We start from the raw sequence: 21,114 nt of genomic DNA, 5'->3' as shown, positions 1-21,114 counted from the left end.
TCCCTGGAAGTGACTGCCCTGCCTGTCTTGTGCTGTCCTTGTCCTGCTGAGGTCCTGAGTTCTCACCCCTTGTGCCTGGCGGCCTATCCTGCTTTCCTGGACCTGGGGCATGGACTAGCTCCGAGGATTATTGGGACTGTTCCCTGTTCAGCGATGCTGCGTTACTATCCTCCTGTTTTGCATGTATTTATTTTTTTATCTGCTCTTCCCCCCTGTTTGTTGGGGAACAAGCAAAATCCCATTCATTTCAATGGCTCCTGTTCACATCTGAGCATTTTATCGCCTGAAGCAAAACGGCTTAGGCTACGTTCACATGTGGGCGCAGCGGATCACGGGCAGAATCACTGCGATTCTGTCCGCGATCTGGAAATCATTGAAAATCGCGGGGCGCCTGTGCGATGCCCGTGATTTGCAATGGCACCCCAAACGCTGTGCGATGTTGCCGCGATTTTCGCCTGCCGAATCGCGGTAACATCGCGTAAACAGAATCGCGGGACGCATGTCGCCCAAAAAAGGTACAAGAGCTTCTTTTGTGCATCATGCGTCCCGCTATTCTGTTTGCGCGATGTTACCGCGATTCGGCAGGCGGAAATCGCGGCAACAATCGCAGTAACATCGCGCAAACAGAATCGCGGGACGCATGATGCACAAAAGAAGCTCTTGTACCTTTTTTGGGCGCCATGCGTCCCGCGATTCTGTTTACGTGATGTTACCGCGATTCGGCAGGCGGAAATCGCGGCAACATCGCACAGCGTTTGGGGTGCCATTGCAAATCACAGGCATCGCACAGGCGCCCCGCGATTTGCAATGATTTCCGGATCGCAGGCAGAATCGCGGTGATTCTGCCCTGATCCACTGCGCCCACATGTGAACTTAGCCTTAAGCTCAAAAAAGTACATGAGCTTCTTTTTTGGCAGATTACAAGCGTTTTTGTTAAAGTCAATGCCTGCCTCCAAACACCTGCAAAAAACGCCTGGAAAAACGCCTGAAAAAAAAGCCCAAAAAGCGCCTTAAAAAAAAGGCTGAAAAAAGCCCCAAATAAGCCTGCAAACAATACACTCAGATGTGAATGGAACCTAGGTCCCTCCCCCATACAGTCAGAAAGCACCCCCTAGGCTTACACTTAACCCTTTGATTGCCCCTGGGTTAACCCCTTCCCTGCCAGTGTCATTAGTACAGTGACAGTGCATATTTTTAGCACTGATTACTGTAGTAATGTCACTGGTCCCCCCAAAAGTGTCAAAAATGTCAGTTAGGGGTTCAATCTGTCCACCGCAATGTTGCAGTCCCGCTAAAAATCGCAGATCGCCGCCATTACTAGTAAAAAATAAATAAATAAAAATGACATAAATCTTTCCCGTAGTTAGTGGACACGATAACTTTTGTGCTAACCAATCAAAATACGCTTATTGCGATTTTCTTTACCAAAAATATGTAGCAGAAAACAAATTGGCCTAAAATTATGAAAAAATTTGATTTTTACATTTTTGGGGGGGGGGGGGAATGTTATATAGCAGAATGTGGAAATATTGTTTTTTTTTTTTTTTTTTTTTTCAGAATTGTCGCTCTTTTTCTGTTTTTAGTGCAAAAAATAAAAATCGCAGAGGTGATCAAATACCACCAAAAGAAATCTCTGCAAAAGTGACAATTGTGCAGGAGGAGCCTTAAAGCGGAACTTCCCCTTTTGGGTGGAGTTCCGCTTTCAGTTTCCCACCCCCTGCTTTCTGAAAGCTGTATAAATTCTGCACTTTGCATAGCTGTAGAGGAAAGAAGACTGCAGATAAACAGGTACAACTTATGTAGGAGGATTTGTTTCATCTCTGTGTATCACCTGAGGCCAGTCACTTCATTGTGTATATGGAAGGGTTTACAGCCACTTTAAATACTAGAATGCATTCCAAAGGAAAAACAAAATCCTTTAGGCTGCATTCACATGTCAGCGCTTTGATTGCGGGCAGAACCGCGGCGGTTCCGCCCGCGATCCGGAGATTATTGCAAATCGCGGGACGCCTAGCGTTGCCCGTTGATTTGCAATAGCCCCCCAAACGCCGAGCGATGTTGCCGCGATTTCCGCCTGCCAAATCGCGGCAACATCGCGCAAACAAAATCGCGGGACGCAATACGCTCCAAAGAAGCTCTTGTACTTCTTTGGAGCGTATTGCATCCCGCGATTTTGTTTGCGCGATGTTGCCGCGATTCGGCAGGCGGAAATCGCGGCAACATCGCTCGGCGTTTGGGGGGCTATTGCAAATCAACGGGCAACGCTAGACGTCCCGCGATTTGCAATAAATCTCCGGATCGCGGGCGGAATCGCGGGCGGAACCGCGGCGGTTCTGCCCGCGATCCATACGCTCACATGTGAACGGAGCCTAACTGGCCAAAAGTAAGCACCGAAAAAAGAAAAAACACAGACTACTGCCGTCTGCAGGGGCCCCCAGGGGCCACATAGTAAATAGAAAAGGGGCGGCATTTAGACCCCAGAAGCTACAGAATGGGCACCAGGGGGCATAGGGCATGGCTCTCTGTGTATCGGAATCTCCCAGCTCTGATCTCTGAGTACAGAAATGGAAGGGATCGCACCTTTGCTGTTATATGAAAACACGCCGGCTGAGCTCCATATGGGTGAAAGTAAAGCAGGCGAGAAATTCGGCGTTACAACAAAGACTTCCCTTTCACATGCAGTCAGGGGAGAAGGAGCTTTGCGGTCTACAAACATCGCTAATCCGCATAGCCAGCTTCATGATCCCTGTAGTTTTCTGGTGCGCTAATCTGAGAGCGGTGTGCGTGCGTTTGTATTTCTGTGTATACGCCTCTCGGCTCTCTAGAACTCATATTATTGAGATAAAATATTATAAGCGTGCATTTATTTCAACAAAAGTCTTCCCATAATGTTAACCACTTGTCCTCCGGAAGTTTTACCCCCCCCCCCCCCCTCTTCACGACCAGGCAATTTTTTGCGTTTCGCCACTGCGTTACTTTAACAGACAATTGCACGGTCGTGCAACGCTGTACCTAAATACATTTATATAATTTTTTTTTTTTGCCCACAAACAGAGCTTTCTTTTGGTGGTATTTGATCACCTGTGCACTTTAACTTTTTTTGCGCTATAAAAAAAAAAAAAAAAGAGTGAGAATTTTGAAGGAAAAAAAAATAATTTTTTACTTTCTGCTATAAAACACATCCAATAAAAAATGTAAAAAAAAGAGAAAAAAAAAAAATCAAATTTGTTTATTAACCAGTTCTGGACCGGAATATTTACCCCCTTAATGACTAGGCCATTTTTTTGCGATTCTGCACTGCGTAAATTTCGTTTGGGTACGGCGTTGCACGACCGCGCAATTGTCAGTTGAAGTCGCACAGCGCCGAATCGCAAAAAGTGGCCTGGACGGAAGACAGCAAAATCCTCCGGTGGTAAAGTGGTTAAAGGAAAATTGTATCGAAATAAAATTGATGTCCTTTTTCCCCCACAAACAGAGCTTTCTTTTGGTGGTATTTGATAACCTGTGAGATTTTTATTTTTTGTGTTATTAACAAAAAAAGAGCAAAAAAAAAAAAAAAAAATATATATATATATATATATTTATTTTTTCACATTCTGCTAAATAACACCCCCCCCCCCCCCAAAAAAAAAAATCTAAATTTTTCATCCTTTTAAACCAATTTGTATCCTGCTACATATTTTTGGTAAACAAAATCCCAATAAGTGTGTATTCATTGGTTTGCGCAAAAGTTGTCGCGTCATGCCTAGTCATGTCTGTGAATGTCAGAGTTTTACAATGCTTCATGGGATGTGTATTTCCCCAATAGCACAGGACTACATAAAGGACTGCATAATACACAGAGCGCTGGGCACAGGACTGCATAATACACAGAATGCTGGGCACAGGATTGCATAACACACAGAGCGCTGGGCACAGGACTGCATAATACACAGAGCGCTGGGTACAGAATTGCATAACACACAGAGTGCTGGGCACAGGACTGCACAATACACAGAGCGCTGGGTACAGGATTGCATAACACATAGAGTGCTGGGCATAGGACTGCATAATACACAGAGCGCTGGGTACAGAATTGCATAACACACAGAGCGCTTGGTACAGGACTGCATAATACACAGAGCGTTGGGCACAGGATTGCATAACACACAGAGTGCTGGGCACAGGACTGCACAATACACAGAGCGCTGGGTACAGGATTGCATAACACATAGAGTGCTGGGCACAGGACTGCAAAATACACAGAGCGCTGGGTACAGGATTGCATAACACACAGAGCGCTGGGCACAGGACTGCATAATACACAGAGCGCTGGGCACAGGATTGCATAACACACAGAGCGCTGGGCATAGGACTGCATAATACACAGAGCGCTGGGCACAGGACTGCATAATACACAGAGCGCTGGGTTCAGGATTGCATAACACACAGAGTGCTGGGCACAGGACTGCATAATACACAGAGCGCTGGGCACAGGACTGCATAACACACAGAGCACTGGGCACAGGACTGCATAACACACAGAGCGGTGGGCACAGGACTGCATAACACACAGAGCGCTGGGCACAGGACTGCATAACACACAGAGCGCTGGGCACAGGACTGCATAACACACAGAGTACTGGGCACAGGACTGCATAACACACAGAGCGCTGGGCACAGGACTACATGATATACAGAGACGTCGGTATTCGAGCCACCAGGCTGTTTCTCAGCAAGCATGGGATGCCCTGTCTATGGTATTCTGGCCCTGAATCCGGGGACAAAACCGGGACAGGCTTGGTCTGGGGACAGTGTCCTCAATCTGGGAACATCTGGTCACCCTAGTTAATGTGCAGGTCAAATCTAATACAATGGAAGAATGAAGATGAAGGGGTTAATGTACAGATGTGCAGGGCAAGGCAGATGATGAGTTAATGTACAGGTCAGATCAGGGACAGGATGGGGCTGACATATACTGTAGAGGAGTGATGACAGTAGAGGAGTGGATGTCCGTGATTCTGGCAGCGGTTATACTTTTATTATTTATTACTTTGTGCCAGATCAGGAACTTCCTTCTCATCTCACACTGTGGCGGTGTGAGATGAAGGCGATAGCAACTGCGAACTGCAGCCAGGGTAGATGTGTGATCACAGCCATCGCATGGTACAGAGCCACTCTTATTGGCTCTGTACATTCATTCAGTAAGCTACACTGTCCAATAGAGTCCACTAGAGGGCGTGGATGAGCACCTAAGGCCTCCCGAGCTGCTTAGCTGCATAATTCAGCCATCTATGTACAATGGCAAGTTTGTAAGTAATGATAAAGGCGTTGCTTAATACACAGGCCCATAGCAGAAATGTAAAAATTTCCCTGGTCCATAGGGGGCGTACATGGGTCAGAGCTGAGTTTGTTTGTTTGTTTAAAGATCAGGATTGTTCTCTGAATTTGAAAACAATTTTCAAATATGATTGATAATAGAAGTGGCCGCAGCCCTCATACATGAGTCATCTTTCTGATTGCAGGTGTCACAGTCACGTGCGGTGCGAGCCCTCTCCTGCTTCATGTAGAGCCCCGCAGACCCGGCCGAACCTTCCAGACACTTTGAACGATGGGAGAGAACGATGACGAGAAGCAGAGCCAGGCCGGGCAGCTCTTCGAGAACTTCATCCAGGCCACCACATGTAAAGGAACTCTGCAGGCCTTCAACATCCTCACCCGGCAACTGGAGCTGGACCTCCAGGACCACCGGCACTTCTACAGCAAGCTGAAGTCCAAGGTAACCAGCTGGAAGGCCAAGGCCTTGTGGAATAAGCTGGACAAACGGTACGGCCAGAAGGATTACAAGAAAGGGAAAGCATGTATCGGCACCAAGGTGAGGACATTTAAATATTTTGTAGAACTTGGGCTAGTCTACCGTATAAAAAACATCCCTTCCCTTATAGATCTGCTTGTTGGAAAGCTGCTGTAGATATTACTCTTACCAGGCAATATGGTGCAGGACACAGGGCTGGACAAAGGACTGGGCACAAGGCTGGGCACAGGGCTGGACAAAGGACTGGGCACAGGGCTGGGCACAGGGCTGGACAAAGGGCTGGACAAAGGGCTGGACAAAGGGCTGGACACAGGGTTGGACACAGGGCTGGACAAAGGGCTGGACACAGGGCTGGACAAAGGGATGGACAAAGGGCTGGACACAAGGCTGGGCAAAGGGCTGGACAAAGGGCTGGACACAGGGTTGGACACAGGGTTGGACACAAGGCTGGGCACAGGGCTGGACAAAGGGCTAGTCACAGGGCTGGACAAAGGGCTGGACACAGGGCTGGACAAAGGGATGGACAAAGGGCTGGACACAAGGCTGGGCACAGGGCTGGACAAAGGGCTGGACAAAGGGCTGGACAAAGGGCTGGACACAGGGTTGGACACAGGGCTGGACAAAGGGCTGGACACAGGGCTGGACAAAGGGCTGGACACAGGGCTGGACAAAGGGATGGACAAAGGGTTGGACACAGGGCTGGACAAAGGGCTGGACACAGGGCTGGACAAAGGGATGGACACAAGGCTGGGCAAAGGGCTGGACAAAGGGCTGGACACAGGGTTGGACACAGGGTTGGACACAAGGCTGGGCAAAGGGCTGGACAAAGGGCTAGTCACAGGGCTGGACAAAGGGCTGGACAAAGGGTTGAACACAGGGCTGGACACAGGGCTTGACAAAGGGCTGGACATGGTGCTGGACACAAGGCTGAACACAGGGCTGGGCACAGGGCTGGACAAAGGGCTGGACACAGGGCTGGACAAAGGGATGAACACAGGGCTGGACAAAGGGCTGGACACAGGGCTGGACAAAGAGCTGGGCATAGGGCTGGGCATAGGGCTGGACACAGGGCTTGACAAAGGGCTGGACACAGTGCTGGACACAAGGCTGGACAAAGGGCTGGACACAGGGCTAGACACAGGGCTGGACAAAGGGCTGGACACAGGGCTGGACAAAGGGCTGGACACAGGGCTGGACGCAGGGCTGGACAAAGGGCTGGACGCAGGGCTGGACACAAGGCTGCACAAAGGGCTGGGCACAGGGCTGGACAGAAGGCTAGACAAAGGGCTGGACGCAGGGCTGGACACAAGGCTGGGCACAGGGCTGCACAAAGGGCTGGGCACAGGGCTGGACAGAAGGCTGGACAAAGGGCTGGACAGAAGGCTGGACACAGGGCTGGGCCCTTCTTGTTTTATTGGAAAACAAATGGAATACACAACAGGAAATTACATCATAACCATGTAGTTCCTTCACATCACACCTTTCATACCAAAAGCTCCCCTGGCCTTTTTCATCAGTGTTCTTAGTCTCCCCTTCACATCACGGCCCCACTTTTACATTATATTCAACCCTTTACATCACAGTCCCCCCTTTACATTATTTTCCCCACTTTACATCACAGTCTCCCCTTTACATTATACTCCCCCCTCCTTTACATCACAGTCCTCATTTACATTATACCTCCCCCCGGTTTAGACATTAATGGCTGTGTGTTGAGTTTTTTTGAGGGGACAGCAAATTGACACTGTTATACAAGCTGTACACTCACTACTTTACATTGTAGCAAAGTGTCATTTCTTCAGTGTTGTCACATGAAAAGATAAAATAAAATATTTACAATAATGTGAGGGGTGTACTTACTTTTGTGAAATACTGTCTGTCCATGTGACCCTGGATGATGCCTGTAGAAAAATGGCACCGTCCTCATGGAAAGAAAACATATAAAGGCATTGCCAAGGGGAGTACCTGTAAGTGTCATGCTAGCGGTACCTTCCTACACGCTGATGTTTGGAAATCTACACAGCAGCCTAAAGTTTATTTTTTCGAGCTCATTCACATGGAACACAAGGTGCGTCTGTGCATACTTTTTTGCGTGTTATCGCATCCGCACTGCATGTTGTGGGCAAGGCTATTCATTTTAATGGGCTGCCAAATGCGCTAGAATGCGCCAATAGTGACGATTTTTAAAACCAGGCTGCACCATGCTACTGCTGTGCTACGGTTTTGGCGGATGCGACCGCACCAGCGTTTGATTGATGCGTGAGTTTAATAATTGCCACCTGTGTGCATCTGCAGACGGCAGAAGGATTCTGTGCGTGGCGGAAAATTGCGCACTTTTGCATGCATCCTCACACTGCAACTGGTGGGATTTAGCCGTAAGGCCCCATTTACGCTTCTGTGTCGTGTGAATGTGAATTTTTCGTCGCTTTTTATGCGCATTTTTGTGCGACACACAGGGCAGCCATTTCATTTGAATGGGCTGCCCTACACGCTACAAGTGCGCCAAAGAAGCTCCTTCACCTTTTTGGGTTTATCGCTGTGCGTTTTTGGTGCCTTGGTCCCACAGTTTGCCACATGCGAAAACGTGCATCTGCTGGCCGTGTTTGGGGTGCCATTACCAACAGTGATCACACAGATGTTAATGGAGCCTTAGGCCCCATTCACACGTAGGTGAATTTTTTTGCAGGCAGAATCTGGGATTCCAAAACGTAGGATGTTTTTGCAATGCCATTACTACTTAATGGCACCGCAATCCCGGTGCGATATTGCCACGATAAATCGTGCTGCAATAGTGGTAAAATCGCAACAAGGGAAGCTTGTCGCTCAAAAAGGAGCAAGAGCTTCTTTAGGGCGATGGCATTCCCCTTTGTGGTTTGCCACAATTGCAACACAATTTCTCGTGCGACAATCGGAGCAAAACCCATCTGCAATTGGGGCGCCATTTAGAAGTAATGGCATCACAAACGCGTCACGCGTTTTGCCGCGATTTGGAATTGCCTAGGCATGGAGCTTCTTTTGGGCGACAGCGTTGCGTGTTGTGGTTTGCCACAATTGCAACGCAATTGAGCTCGTAACAATCATGGCAAAACTGCATGGCGATTGGGGTTCCATTAGGAAGTAGTGACATCACAAATGCGTCCCGCGTTTTACCGCGATTTGGAATCGCCTAGGTGTGGAGTTTCTTTTGGGCGACAGTGTTGCGTGTTGTGGTTTGCCACAATTGCAACGCAATTGATCTCGTAACAATCATGGCAAAACCGCACGGCAATTGGGGTTCCATTAGAAAGTAATGGCATCACAAACGCATCACGCTTTTTGCTTCGATTTGGAATCGCCCAGGTGTGGAGCTTCTTTTGGGCAACATGCGCAACTAACGCAGCAAAATGCATATTAAGCGCAATGCCGGAAAAGGTTCTGGAGCTCCTTTTAGCCGTGTTTTTCGCACGTAGGGCAACTGCGATTGGGGTGCCATTTAGAAGTAATGGCATTACAAGCACGTCCCACGTTTTGCCGCGATTTGGAATCACCTAGGTGTGGAGTTTCTTTTAGGCAACAGCGTTGCGTGTTGTGGTTTGCCACAATTGCAACGCAATTGATCACGCGACAATTATGGCAAAACCGCACTGCGATTGGGGTTCCATTAGAAAGTAATGACATTACAAACGCGTCACGCGTTTTGCCGCAATTTGGAATCGCCTAGGTGTGGAGCTTCTTTTGGGCAACAGCGTTGCGTGTTGTGGTTTGCCACCATTGCAACACAATTGATCACGCGGCAATCATGGCAAAACCGCACTGCGATTGGGGTTCCATTATAAAGTAATGGCTTCACAAACGCATCCCTTGTTTTGGCGCGATTTGGAATCGCTTAGGTTTTGAGCTTCTTTTAGGCAACAGCGTTGCGTGTTGTAGTTTGCCACAATTGCAGCGCAATTGATCACGCGACAATCATGGCAAAACCGCCCGGCGATTGGAGTTCTATTAGGAAGTAATGACATCACAAACGCATCAAGCGTTTTGCCGCGATTTGGAATCGCCTAGGTGTGGAGCTTCTTTTGGGCAACAGTATGCTTGTTGTGGTTTGCCACAATTGCAACACAATTGATCAAGCGACAATCATGGCAAAACCGCACGGCGATTAGGGTTCCATTAGGAAGTAATGACATCACAAATGCATCCCTTGTTTTAGCGCGATTTGGAATCGCCTAGGTGTGGAGCTTCTTTTAGGCAACAGCGTTGCGTGTTGTGGTTTGCCACAATTGAAACGCAATTGATCAAGCGACAATCATGGCAAAACCGCACGGCGATTAGGGTTCCATTAGGAAGTAATGGCATCACAAACACTTCACGCGTTTTACCGCAATTTGGAATCGCCTAGATGTGAAGCTTCTTTTTGGCAACAGTATGCTTGTTGTGGTTTGCGACAATTGCAACACAATTGATCACGCTACAATCATGGAAAAAACGTACTGCGATTGGGGTTCCATTAGAAAGTAATGGCTTTCCAAATGCATCCCTTGTTTTGGCGCGATTTGGAATCGCCTAGGTGGGAAACTTCTTTTAGGCAACAGTGTTGCGTGTTGTGGTTTGCCACAATTGTAACACAATTGATCACGCGACAATCATGGAAAAACCGGACTGCGATTGGGGTTCCATTAGAAAGTAATGGCTTCACAAACGCATCCCTTGTTTTGCCGCAATTTGGAATCGCCTAGGTGTGAAGCTTCTTTTAGGCAACAGCATTGCGTGTTGTGGTTTGCCACAATTTCAACGCAATTGATCACGCAACAATCATGGCAAAACCGCACTGCGATTGGGGTTCCATTAGGAAGTAATGACATCACAAACGCGTCCCGCGTTTTGCCGCAATTTAGAATCGAGAGCAGAATCATGGCGATTCCGCCCGCGATTCAAATCGCCTAGGTGAGAATGGAGCCTAAGGGTGTATTCATACCTGCGCTTTCCCGGGAACATGCGCATAAATGTGCATTTCTGCAAGCATTCTGAGAACGCGTAAAAAACGAGAGCTGCCCTTGTGGTGCTATTAACTGTTATTGGCAACCCAAACACGGCTAGAAAATGCGCGTTTAGTCGTGCGGCAAAATGCGCAACAAACACACCAAAAAGCATAATAAACTCAATGCCGGAAAAGGTTCTGGAACTTCTTTTAGCCGTGTTTGTTGCATGTAGGGCAACTACGATTGGGGTGCCATTTAGAAGTAATGGCATTACAAGCGCGTCCCACGTTTTTCCGCGATTTGGAATCACCTAGGTGTGGAGTTTCTTTTAGGCGACAGTGTTGCGTGTTGTGGTTTGCCACAATTGCAACGCAATTTCTCGTGTGACAATCGTATTGGGGTTCCATTAGGAAGTAATGGCTTCACAAACGCATCACGCGTTTTTCCGCGATTTGGAATCGCCTAGGTGTGACTGGAATTTGACTTTTTGCAGTGTTTGTCGCAGGTAGGGCATCCCATTCGAAATAATTGTCCGCCCTTTGCTGCCGCACGAAAATCACGCAAAAAAATAAAAAGATACGGCGGAGTGAATGGGGTGTTACCCTTTAGTAAAAGATACTTCTAGAGGACGGGGAATGCGCAGATCTTTAGTTTGCTTTTATAACATCCTGCCGCTTGGCGAGCTGCAGCGCGTTGCCGCCGTGTCGTGCCATTTCACAGCCTATGACTGCCAGTCAGGCGTCCGATTACCTTCTCCGCTTCCATTTATGTAGAAAGTACAAAACATGTCAATCCCTCGGATCGCCTCGCAGCGCCTGCGGATTTCACAACATTTTTCCAGAATTCGTCCAAACGTTAAACATGCATTTTTTTCGGGTTGAGTCACCTTCTCGTGCCGATGGCAGGAATACATCATCTTCATTTCAAGGAGGGGGGAGAAGTCAATCTCAGACGCTTAGACTGGTTCCGTCTTGCCTGGCCGGGGCGGCACGTCAGCCCTTAACGGGTCACTTCGTAGTCGCTTTATCATCTGGAGTGAGCGGTTGACTCAAGCAGACGCTTTGTGTGTTTTATAAATGTACATTCCTCCTCCTCAACGTAATCCGTGTAAGCTCCACTTCCTATTATTTTAAGGAGGACTGTTTGTCAAGGTTCTTAGTCTTAGTCTCGGTTGGCCGAGACAGGACGGGTATGAAATAAACTTTTGAATATACTCCTCAATAGCCAAATTGTGTGCAGATATTACCTTGTAAAAGTAGCAGTGACATCCTCGGTGTGCTGTACATGGCCTGTGCAGAGAGCAGAGCTGTGGGAGGAGCTCAGCAGGCTCCACCCACTACAGAAAACTGCAGGAGGGGGCGGAGATAAGACCAGTCATCCTGCACAAGGAAAGAGAGCAGTGCAGTAGAAGGGGCCCAGCAGTTTTTTTTAATGTATGCCAGACCCTAATCCTTGCTGATCGTCTGGTATGGATTTGAAGGGGGAATCCCACACAAAAAAAATAATATATATGTGCAAGATCCCCCCAAAATCCATTCTAGACCCATATTCGAGTATGCAGTCTGGTATGCAATGAAAGGGATGCTGTAGGGGTGGTTAGGGAGTCTATTACCCCACCCCCATGCTAACCCACATGTTCTCAACTTGGGGAAGCCCCCTGGCACAGTACCATGTCCCCATGTTGATGTGAAAAAGGGCCTCTTCTCCACAACCCTGGACCAGTGATGACTTGGGGGGATCTGTACAATAAGAGGGCCCCCAGATATCCAGGCCCCTGTCACAGCACCACGTCCCCATGTTGTTGAGAAAAAAGGCCTCTTCCCCACAAAGCTGGACCAGTGTTAGGGGATGGGGGACCCATAAGATAAGCGGGCCCCAAAATGCAGTATGGAATAAAAAAGATAAGGGGGCCTCCAGATATACAGCCCTTTGTCACAGAACCATCTCCCCATGGGCCTCTTCCCAACAACCCTGGACCAGTGTTAGGGGATAGGGGACCCATAAGATAAGGTGGCCCCAAAATGCAGTATGGAAAAAAAAAAGATTAGGGGGCCTCCAGATATACAGCCCTTTGTCACAGAACCATCTCCCCATGGGCCTCTTCCCAACAACCCTGGACCAGTGTTGGAGGATGTGGGGACCCATACGATAAGGGGGATCCTAGATATCCAGCCCTTTTTCACAGCACCATGTCCCCATGTTGATGAGAAAAAGGGCCTCTTCCCCACAACTTTGGACCAATGTTAGAGGATGTGGGACCCATAAGATAAGGGGGCCCCAAAATGCAGTATGGAAAAAAAAAGAAAAGGGGGCCTCCAGATATACAGCCCTTTGTCACAGAACCATCTCCCCATGGGCCTCTTCCCAACAACCCTGGACCAGTGTTGGAGGATGTGGGGACGATAAGGGGGATCCCAGATATCCAGCCCTTTTTCACAGCACCATGTCCCCATGTTGATGAGAAAAAGGGCCTCTTCACCACAAAGCTGGACCACTGTTGGTGGCAGAGGGGGGGACCTGTACGATAAAAGGGCCCCCTAGATATTTAGCCCCCTGTCAAAGCACCATGTCCCCATGTTGATGAGATAAAGGGCCTCTTCCCCACAACCCTGGACCAGGGTTGTAGGATGGGGGACCCATACTATAAGGGGGCCCCAGATATCCAGCCCTCTGTCACAGCAACATGTCCCCATGTTGATGAGAAAAAGGTTCTCTTCCCCACAACACTGGACCAGTGTTGGAGGAGGGGGGGCCTGTACCATAAGAGGCCTCCAGATATTGATCCCCCTGCCACAGCACCATGTCCCAATTATAAAGAGATAAAGGGCCTCTTCCCCCACAACCTTGGACTAGTGATGGAGGATGATGGACCCATACAATAAGCCAGCCCCCAGATATCCAGCCCCCTGTCACAGAGCTGTATCCACATGTTGATAAGATGATGAGATAAAGGGCATCTTCCCCACAACCCTGAACCATTGTTGGAGGATGGGGGACCCATACTGTAAGGGTGCCCCCAGATATCCTGCCCCCGGTCCCCATGTTGATGAGAGAAAGGGCCTCTTCCCCACAACCCTGAACCAGTGTTAGGGGGGGGGGGCTGTACCGTAAGAGGGCCCCCCGATATCCAGCCCCCTGTCACAGCACCTTGTCCGCATTTTAAAGAGATAAAGGGCCTCTTCCCCAAAACCCTGGATTAGTGTTGGAGGATGGGGGACCCGTACGATAAGCTAGCTCCTAGATATCCAGTCCCCTGTCACAGCACCATATCCCCATGTTGATGAGATAAAGGGCCTCTTCCCCACAACCCTGGACTATTGTTCGAGGATGGGGAACCCATACGATAAGCTAGCCTGCAGATATCCAGCCCCCTGTCACAGCACCATGTCCCCATGTTTACGAGATAAAGGGTATCTTTCCCACAACCCTGGACCATTGTATGAGGAGTGGGGACCTGTACAAAAAGAGGGCCCCCAGATATCCAGCCCCCTGTCACAGCACCATGTCCCCCTTTTAAAGAGATAAAGGGCCTCTTCCCCACAACCCTGGACTAGTGTTGAAGGATAGGAGACCCATACAATATGAGGGTTCCCAGATATCCAGCCCCCTGTCACAGCACCATGTCCCTATGTTGATGAGAAAAGGGGCCTTTTCTCCACAACACTGGACCAGTGTTGGAAAATGAGGGACCTGTACAATAAGGGGGCCCCCAGATGTCCAGCCCCTTGTCACAGCACCATCTCTCCCTTTTAAAGAGATAAAGGGCCTTTTCCACGCAACCCTGGACTAGTGTTGGAGGATGGGGGAACCATGCGATAAGGGGATCCCCCAGATATCCAGCCCTTTGTCACACCACCATGTCCCCATGTTGAGGCCACTTCTCCACATCCCTGAACCACTGTTGGAGGAGGGGAGACCTGTACAATAAGGGGGCCCCCAGTTATTCAGCCCTTGCCCCATGTGAGTAAGTAAGGGTAATGTACGATGCTTTGTGGTGCGCTGTTCTGTTAACAATGGTCATGCAGGTTTTTCATCCATTTTAGTGCATCAGCAGCTCATAACGTGCATTAACGTACCACGACAGGACGCCTACGTGTGAATGATCCCCAAACATAGGCAAAAAACAAAGTGTATATGAGTGGAATTACCCTTTAAATATTCTAGTGTACCCGGGTTGTGGCTGTAGGAAGACATAATTCATGTAGGAAGAAAGCTCTCCATTTCCTCTATAGATTTATGTTTAATAGAAAGCGGGAGGGCGCGTAGGGTCGGGATCGCAATCTAAAGACAACACAGAGGCTTTTGTGTTCCCGGACTTCTGGAATTAATATTTTAGGGGAGTTGGAATTCTTTGAAATCTCACCGACAGATCTGAGTTGGCCTTGGGCTGGGTGCTCTGGATGCGAAGAACACGAGCGAACAGTTCCAAGGCGCGAACAAAATTCCTCGCTTACACCGACATGACTTTATCTGATGGGGAACAATGTAAAAATTGTCTGATCCTACGTCCACTGACAGTGGTGAAATGATTCAATAAAGAATATGAGGCATTTTGCACCCTCTGAGCGCAGCAAAGGAACAGAACGTCTTATGTTACGCCACGTCATGTCCCTTGTGAAGTTCATTTATCTTATAATTTTATTATATTATTAAGCCTTCCCTTCAGTCTTGCACAGTTGTACCGGCTCCTCTCCTGAACTAAAATGGCCTCCTCTGATTTCACCGCACACCGTGACCTTCTCACTACTCACTCTCTCTTAAAAAACTGCAGCAAATCAGATGGCGTCTCCCACCAGCCATAGAGAAGCATAGAGACCCACTTATTGACCTAATATGGCCCCTTGGTCAATGACATTCACTTAATTTATGGCCCCAAGCTTATCACTAATGAAGACTACAAAGGCCATGTGGACATACGTTGCTCCAGCATGATCCACCATACTCTCCATACTTGACCTAATATGGCCGCTTGGTCAATGACATTCACTTAATTTATGGCCAGGTGCCCAAATTAGGCTAATAATGCCCCAGCATCCCTGCCCTATTGTGTATGTTAGTTGTGGGATGGGAATCTCCCACCTGCAGCTCACTGAATCTAACTTCGTGTTCAGACCGAACCCAACCCGGCCCCAAGCTTATCGCTAATGAAGACTACAAGAAGCCATGTGGACATATGTTGCTCCAGCATGGTCCACCATACTCTCCATACTTGACCTAATATGGTCCCTTGGTCAAAGACATTCACTTAATTTATGGCCCATGTGCCCAAATTAGGCTAATAATGCCCCAGCATCCCTGCCCTATTGTGTATGTTAGTTGTGGGATGGGAATCTCCCACCTGCAGCTCACTGAATATAACTGTGCGTTCAGACTGAACCCAACCCGGCCCCAAGCTTATCGCTAATGAAGACTACAAGAGGCCATGTGGACATATGTTGCTCCAGCATGGTCCACCATACTCACCATACTTGACCTAATATGGCCCCTTGGTCAATGACATTCACTTAATTTATGGCCCAGGTGCCCATATTAGGCTAATAATGCCCCAGCATCCCTGCCCCTTTGTGTATGTTAGTTGTGGGATGGAAATCTCCCAACTGCAGCTCACTGAATCTAACTGTGCGTTCAGACTGAACCCAACCCGGCCCCAAGCTTATCACTAATGAAGGCTATAAGAGGCCATGTGGACATACGTTGCTCCAGCATGATCCACCATAATCACCATACTTGACCTAATATGGCCCTTGGTCAATGACGTTCACTTAATTTATGGCCAGGTGCCCATACTAGGCTAATAATGTCCCCACCATCCCTGCCCCTTTGTGTATGTTAGTTGTGGGATGGGGATCTCCCACCTGCAGCTCACTGAATCTAACTTCGGGTTCAGACCAAACCCAACCCGGCCCCAAGCTTATCACTAATGAAGACGACAAGAGGCCATGTGGACATACGTTGCTTCAGCATGGTCCACCATACTCACCATACTTGCCCTAATATGGCCCCTTGGTCAATGACATTCACCTAATTTATGGCCAGGTGCCCATACTAGGCTAATAATGCCCCGGCAGCATCCCTGCCCCTTTGTGTATGTTAGTTGTGGGATGGGAATCTCCCACCTGCAGCTCACTGAATCTAACTTCGGGTTCAGACCAAACCGAATCCGGCCCCAAGCTTGTAATTTATGAAGACTACAAGAGGCCATGTGGACATACGTTGCTCCAGCATGGTCCACCATATTTACCATCAGGAAGCCAATCCACAGCAATGATGCGCAGCCAACAATGGAGTTGTGCATGTAGACCAGGGGTCTCCAAACTATGGTCCTGGGGCCACATCCAGCACGCTACTAGATTCTATCAGGCTTATAGCTTGGGGTCAATGGCGCAGACTGAGGATTAGATTAGCAGAGGCTGCCTATGGTCTCCAATTCGACCCCTCCCTATATAACGGGGCATTCTAATGTATGGGGGACTTTGATGTAAGGGGGACCGTGACGAGGACTTAGACGTAAGGGGACTCTGATGTGAACCCTGATGTAAGGGGAACTCTGATAGGAACCCTTATGTAAGGGGAAACTTTGATGTATAGGGAAACTCTAATGGGAATCCTAATAAAAGGAAGGACTCTGATTGGGACCCTGATGTAAAGGGGACTTTAATGTAAAGGGACTCTGATGGGAATGCTGACATAAATTGCGACCCTGATAAGAACTCTGATGTAAGCAGGGGAGGACTGGGCCAGGGGGCAGGGGGGCAATTGCCCCCTGGGCCACTCTGATGCTCCATAAAAAGGCTGCACTGCTTCTGCCAAAAACATGCCTAAAGAATTCCTGCTGAAGAGAAGTAAAAAGTCCCTGCCGCTGACCTACTGAGTGTGGGTTGAAGACAAGGACCGAGCGCAGGCCTCCCCCACACAATTCCCCCCCCCCCCCCAGCATGGATGGTGTAAACTGTGTCTGCGCAGAGGCCGGTTCCATGCTCCACTGGAGACTTTTCCCCCCCGTCCAGACCCAATTGAGCTGTCCCAGCTCCCCCCAGTCCAAGTTCCTGACCTCGCCCTCTGCTGGCCTGGTTAGGAACCCGGATTCAGCCAGTGAGTAGAGAGTACCTGGAGCGGAGCTTCAACCTGGAATGGGGGTCATGATGGGGCAGGAACGAGGGAGAGTAGGAGGGGGGCCAAGTTGCTGCACCATGGGCCTCTGGTTTGTACTTGCCCCCTGGGCTGAAAGTCACCAGTCAGCCCCTGGATGTAAGGGGAACTCTGATAGGAACCCTGATGTAAAGGGGGACTCAAATAGAGACTCTGATGTACAGGGAAACTCGGATGGGGAGCCTAATAAAAGGAGGGGCTCTAATGGGGACCTAGATTTAAAGGGGACTTTGATGTAGGGGACTCTGATGGGAACCCTGATGTAAGTGGGGACCCTGATGAGGTCTCTGATGTAAGGGGGAACTCTGATAGGAACCCTGACGTCATCGGCTGCATAAAATGTAAATATCTCCTAAACGGTGCAAATATCTCCCAAATGGTGTAAATATCCCCTAAACGGATACTTATAGGTAAGTCTTATTAAAGGTTTACCCATAGGGAAAAGTCATAAAAGTGGGTACAGGGATTCTCAAACTATGGCCCTCCGTAGAGTGTAAAACTCTGACATTCACAGACATGACTAGGCATGATGGGAATTGTAGTCCCTGAACAACCTGAGGGCCGTAGTTTGAAGACGCCTGGTTTACAACCACTTTAGGGCAGATCTTCCATTAGAGCATTTTACGAACTTAAAAAATTTTGTAAGGAAACCCTAAAACATTTCCTTCGATTGCCATGTCAAAATTCCTGAATTCTCCGTACACGTGAGCAGTGGAATTTTGTTCGGTCAACAAAGATTCTTCATCCTTCTCCTTTGATTTTCCTCGTCATTGTGGTAGAAAAGGAACGTTGACTTGACCCCCATTAATAGAACGTCATAAAAACTAATTTTTTCTAAATAAATTTTACTGGTTTTTGGCCAACTTTAGAGTCTCCATCTCCTGTAAGCTGGCGGCTTTTTCCTATCTGATGATGAAGGTTTCTCGTCTACAAAGCGGTCATTGGACCACCCAGAGGAGCGGCAGACGTCAGCGGCTCGGGACGGGTTCTGCTTATTTTTCCTGGGGATTTGAGCAGCTGCTGGTCATTTGTCGTGGAATAATTCAGCCTCTTATGTTTCTGTAACAGGTAACCCGATCGGGGATCTCTGATGTTCCGTGTTAGTGCTCCCTGACGTGTAACAAAGGGAAATTGTGACGGCTTCCCACCGCTCAGATGTTTTATTTAGCTGTAGACCTCATTTGATACATTGGAGTTTTATCATCCAAAATCTTTCAACTATTCTGTGTATTATTATGGCTTTAATGCAGGGGTCTTCAAACTATGGCCCCCCAGTTGTTCAGGAACTACAATTCCCATCATGCCTAGTCATGTCTGTGAATGTCAGAGTTTTACAATGTCTCATGGGATGTGTAGTTCCACAACAGCTGGAGGGCCGTAGTTTGAGGATCCCTGCTTTAACCACTTGCCGACCTCCCGCCGCAGTTTCACTGCGGCAGGCTGGCTCGGCTGCGCGAAACGACATAGCCCTACATCAGCCGCGCGCATGGGGCTGGGGGGTGGCGCGCTCCCACCCCCATTACGCAGTGAGGATGCCAATGCATGGGACTGGCGGCCTTAATTGCCGCCGGGCACCCGGCGATCGCTCCCCGCTGAGAGAGAAGGACGGACAGCTGTTGTAAACACAGCTGACCGTTCTTCTCTCTGGAATGATCTCAGAGCACCTGTGATCCTTCTATATAGGATCACAGGTCTCTATGATCATTTCACATGTCCCTCCCCCATTCAGTTAGAAAACACCCCCTAGGCTCACACTTAACCCTTTGATCGCCCCTGGATTAACCCCGTCCCTGCCAGTGTCATTATTACAGTAACAGTGCATATTTTTAGCACTGATTACTGTAGTAATGTCACCGGTCCCCCCAAAAGTGTCAGTTTGGAGTCCGATCTGTCCGCCGAACCCCCATACAGTTAGAAAACACCCCCTAGGCTTACACTTAACCCTTTGATCGCCCCTGGATTAACCCCGTCCCTGCCAGTGTCATTAGTACAGTAACAGTGCATATTATTAGCACTGATTACTGTAATAAAGTCACCGGTCCCCCCAAAAGTGTCAAAAATGTCAGTTAGGAGTCCGATCTGCCCGCCACACCCCCATACAGTTAGAAAACACCCCCTAGGCTCACATTTAACCCTTTGATTGCCCCTGGATTAACCCCTGTCCCTGCCAGTGTCATTATTACAGTAACAGTGCATATTTTTAGCACTGATTACTGTAGTAATGTCACTGGTCCCCCCAAACAGTGTCAAAAATGTCAGTTAGGAGTCCGATCTGTCCGCCGCACCGCTAAAAATCGCAGATCGCCACCATTACTAGTAAAAAAAATATAATAAATAAAAATGACATAAATCTTTCCCGTAGTTTGTAGACGTGATAACTGTTGCGCAAACCAATCAAAATACGCTTATTGGGATTTTTTTTATCAAAAATATGTAGTAGAAAACAAATTGGCCTAAGAGGATGAAAAATTAGATTTTTACAGTTTCTTGGGGGAGAATGTTATATAGAAGAAAGTGAAAAATAAGTGGAGGCATTTTGTTTATAGCGCAAAAAATAAAAATTGCAGAGGTGATCAACTACCAAAAATATGTAGCAGAATACAAATTGGTCTAAACTGATAAAAAAATAAAATTTTAATTTTTTTTTATTGGGAATGTTTTATAGCAGAAAGTAAAAAATATGTTTTTTTTTTCAAAAAATTTTTTTTTTTTTTTTATAACGCAAAATCTAGAAACCGCAGAGGTGATCAAATACCACCAAAAGAAAGCTCTATTTGTGGGGAAAGCACATCAATTTTATTTGGGTACAGCGTCGCACGACCGCGCAATTGTCAGTTAAAGTAATGCAGTGCCGAATCGAAAAAATGGCCTGGTCATAAAGGGGGAAAATCCTACCGGTCCAGACGTGGTTAAAGGATATTTATAGCTGTCATTTTTTGGGGTTAAAACTTTTGGCCTTGCCTTCAATTTAAAGCTGAAGTTTAATTTGCTTCTATTTTACCTTCCTTCCTCCCTCAATCCCAATTAATTAATCATTGGATCTCTGTGCCTCTCTATGCACTGCAGGCAGTTAATGGCAGGTGGGAGGGGCCAGCAGGATGCTGTACAATGTCATCACTGGATCTCTGTGCTTCTCTATGCCATGCAGGCAGGTTGTGGCCAGTCCCACCAGCCATGATCTGCCTGCATTGCATAGGATCCATTGATGACACTGGC

General features: G+C 48.1%; 1 protein-coding gene across 4 annotated transcripts in view; it reads left to right on the top strand.

Moving 5' to 3' along the window:
- MICAL2 (microtubule associated monooxygenase, calponin and LIM domain containing 2) overlaps nt 1-21,114 on the top strand; it is a 398,277-nt gene that overhangs the window by 93,943 nt on the left and 283,220 nt on the right. For all 4 annotated transcript variants that reach the window (XM_082270277.1, XM_082270276.1, XM_082270279.1 and 1 more), the window contains exon 2: nt 5,505-5,854. In XM_082270277.1, the coding sequence (XP_082126403.1) occupies nt 5,591-5,854 (264 nt within the window). In that variant the 5' untranslated portion in view covers nt 5,505-5,590. The remainder of the gene's footprint in view (nt 1-5,504; nt 5,855-21,114) is intronic.

The sequence above is a fragment of the Pelophylax lessonae genome, assembly GCF_965119305.1.
Source record: "Pelophylax lessonae genome assembly, chromosome: 10".
NCBI lineage: Eukaryota > Metazoa > Chordata > Amphibia > Anura > Ranidae > Pelophylax > Pelophylax lessonae.
The sequence above is the reverse complement of the archived record's forward strand: the minus strand, read 5'-3'. Positions and strand labels throughout refer to the sequence as shown.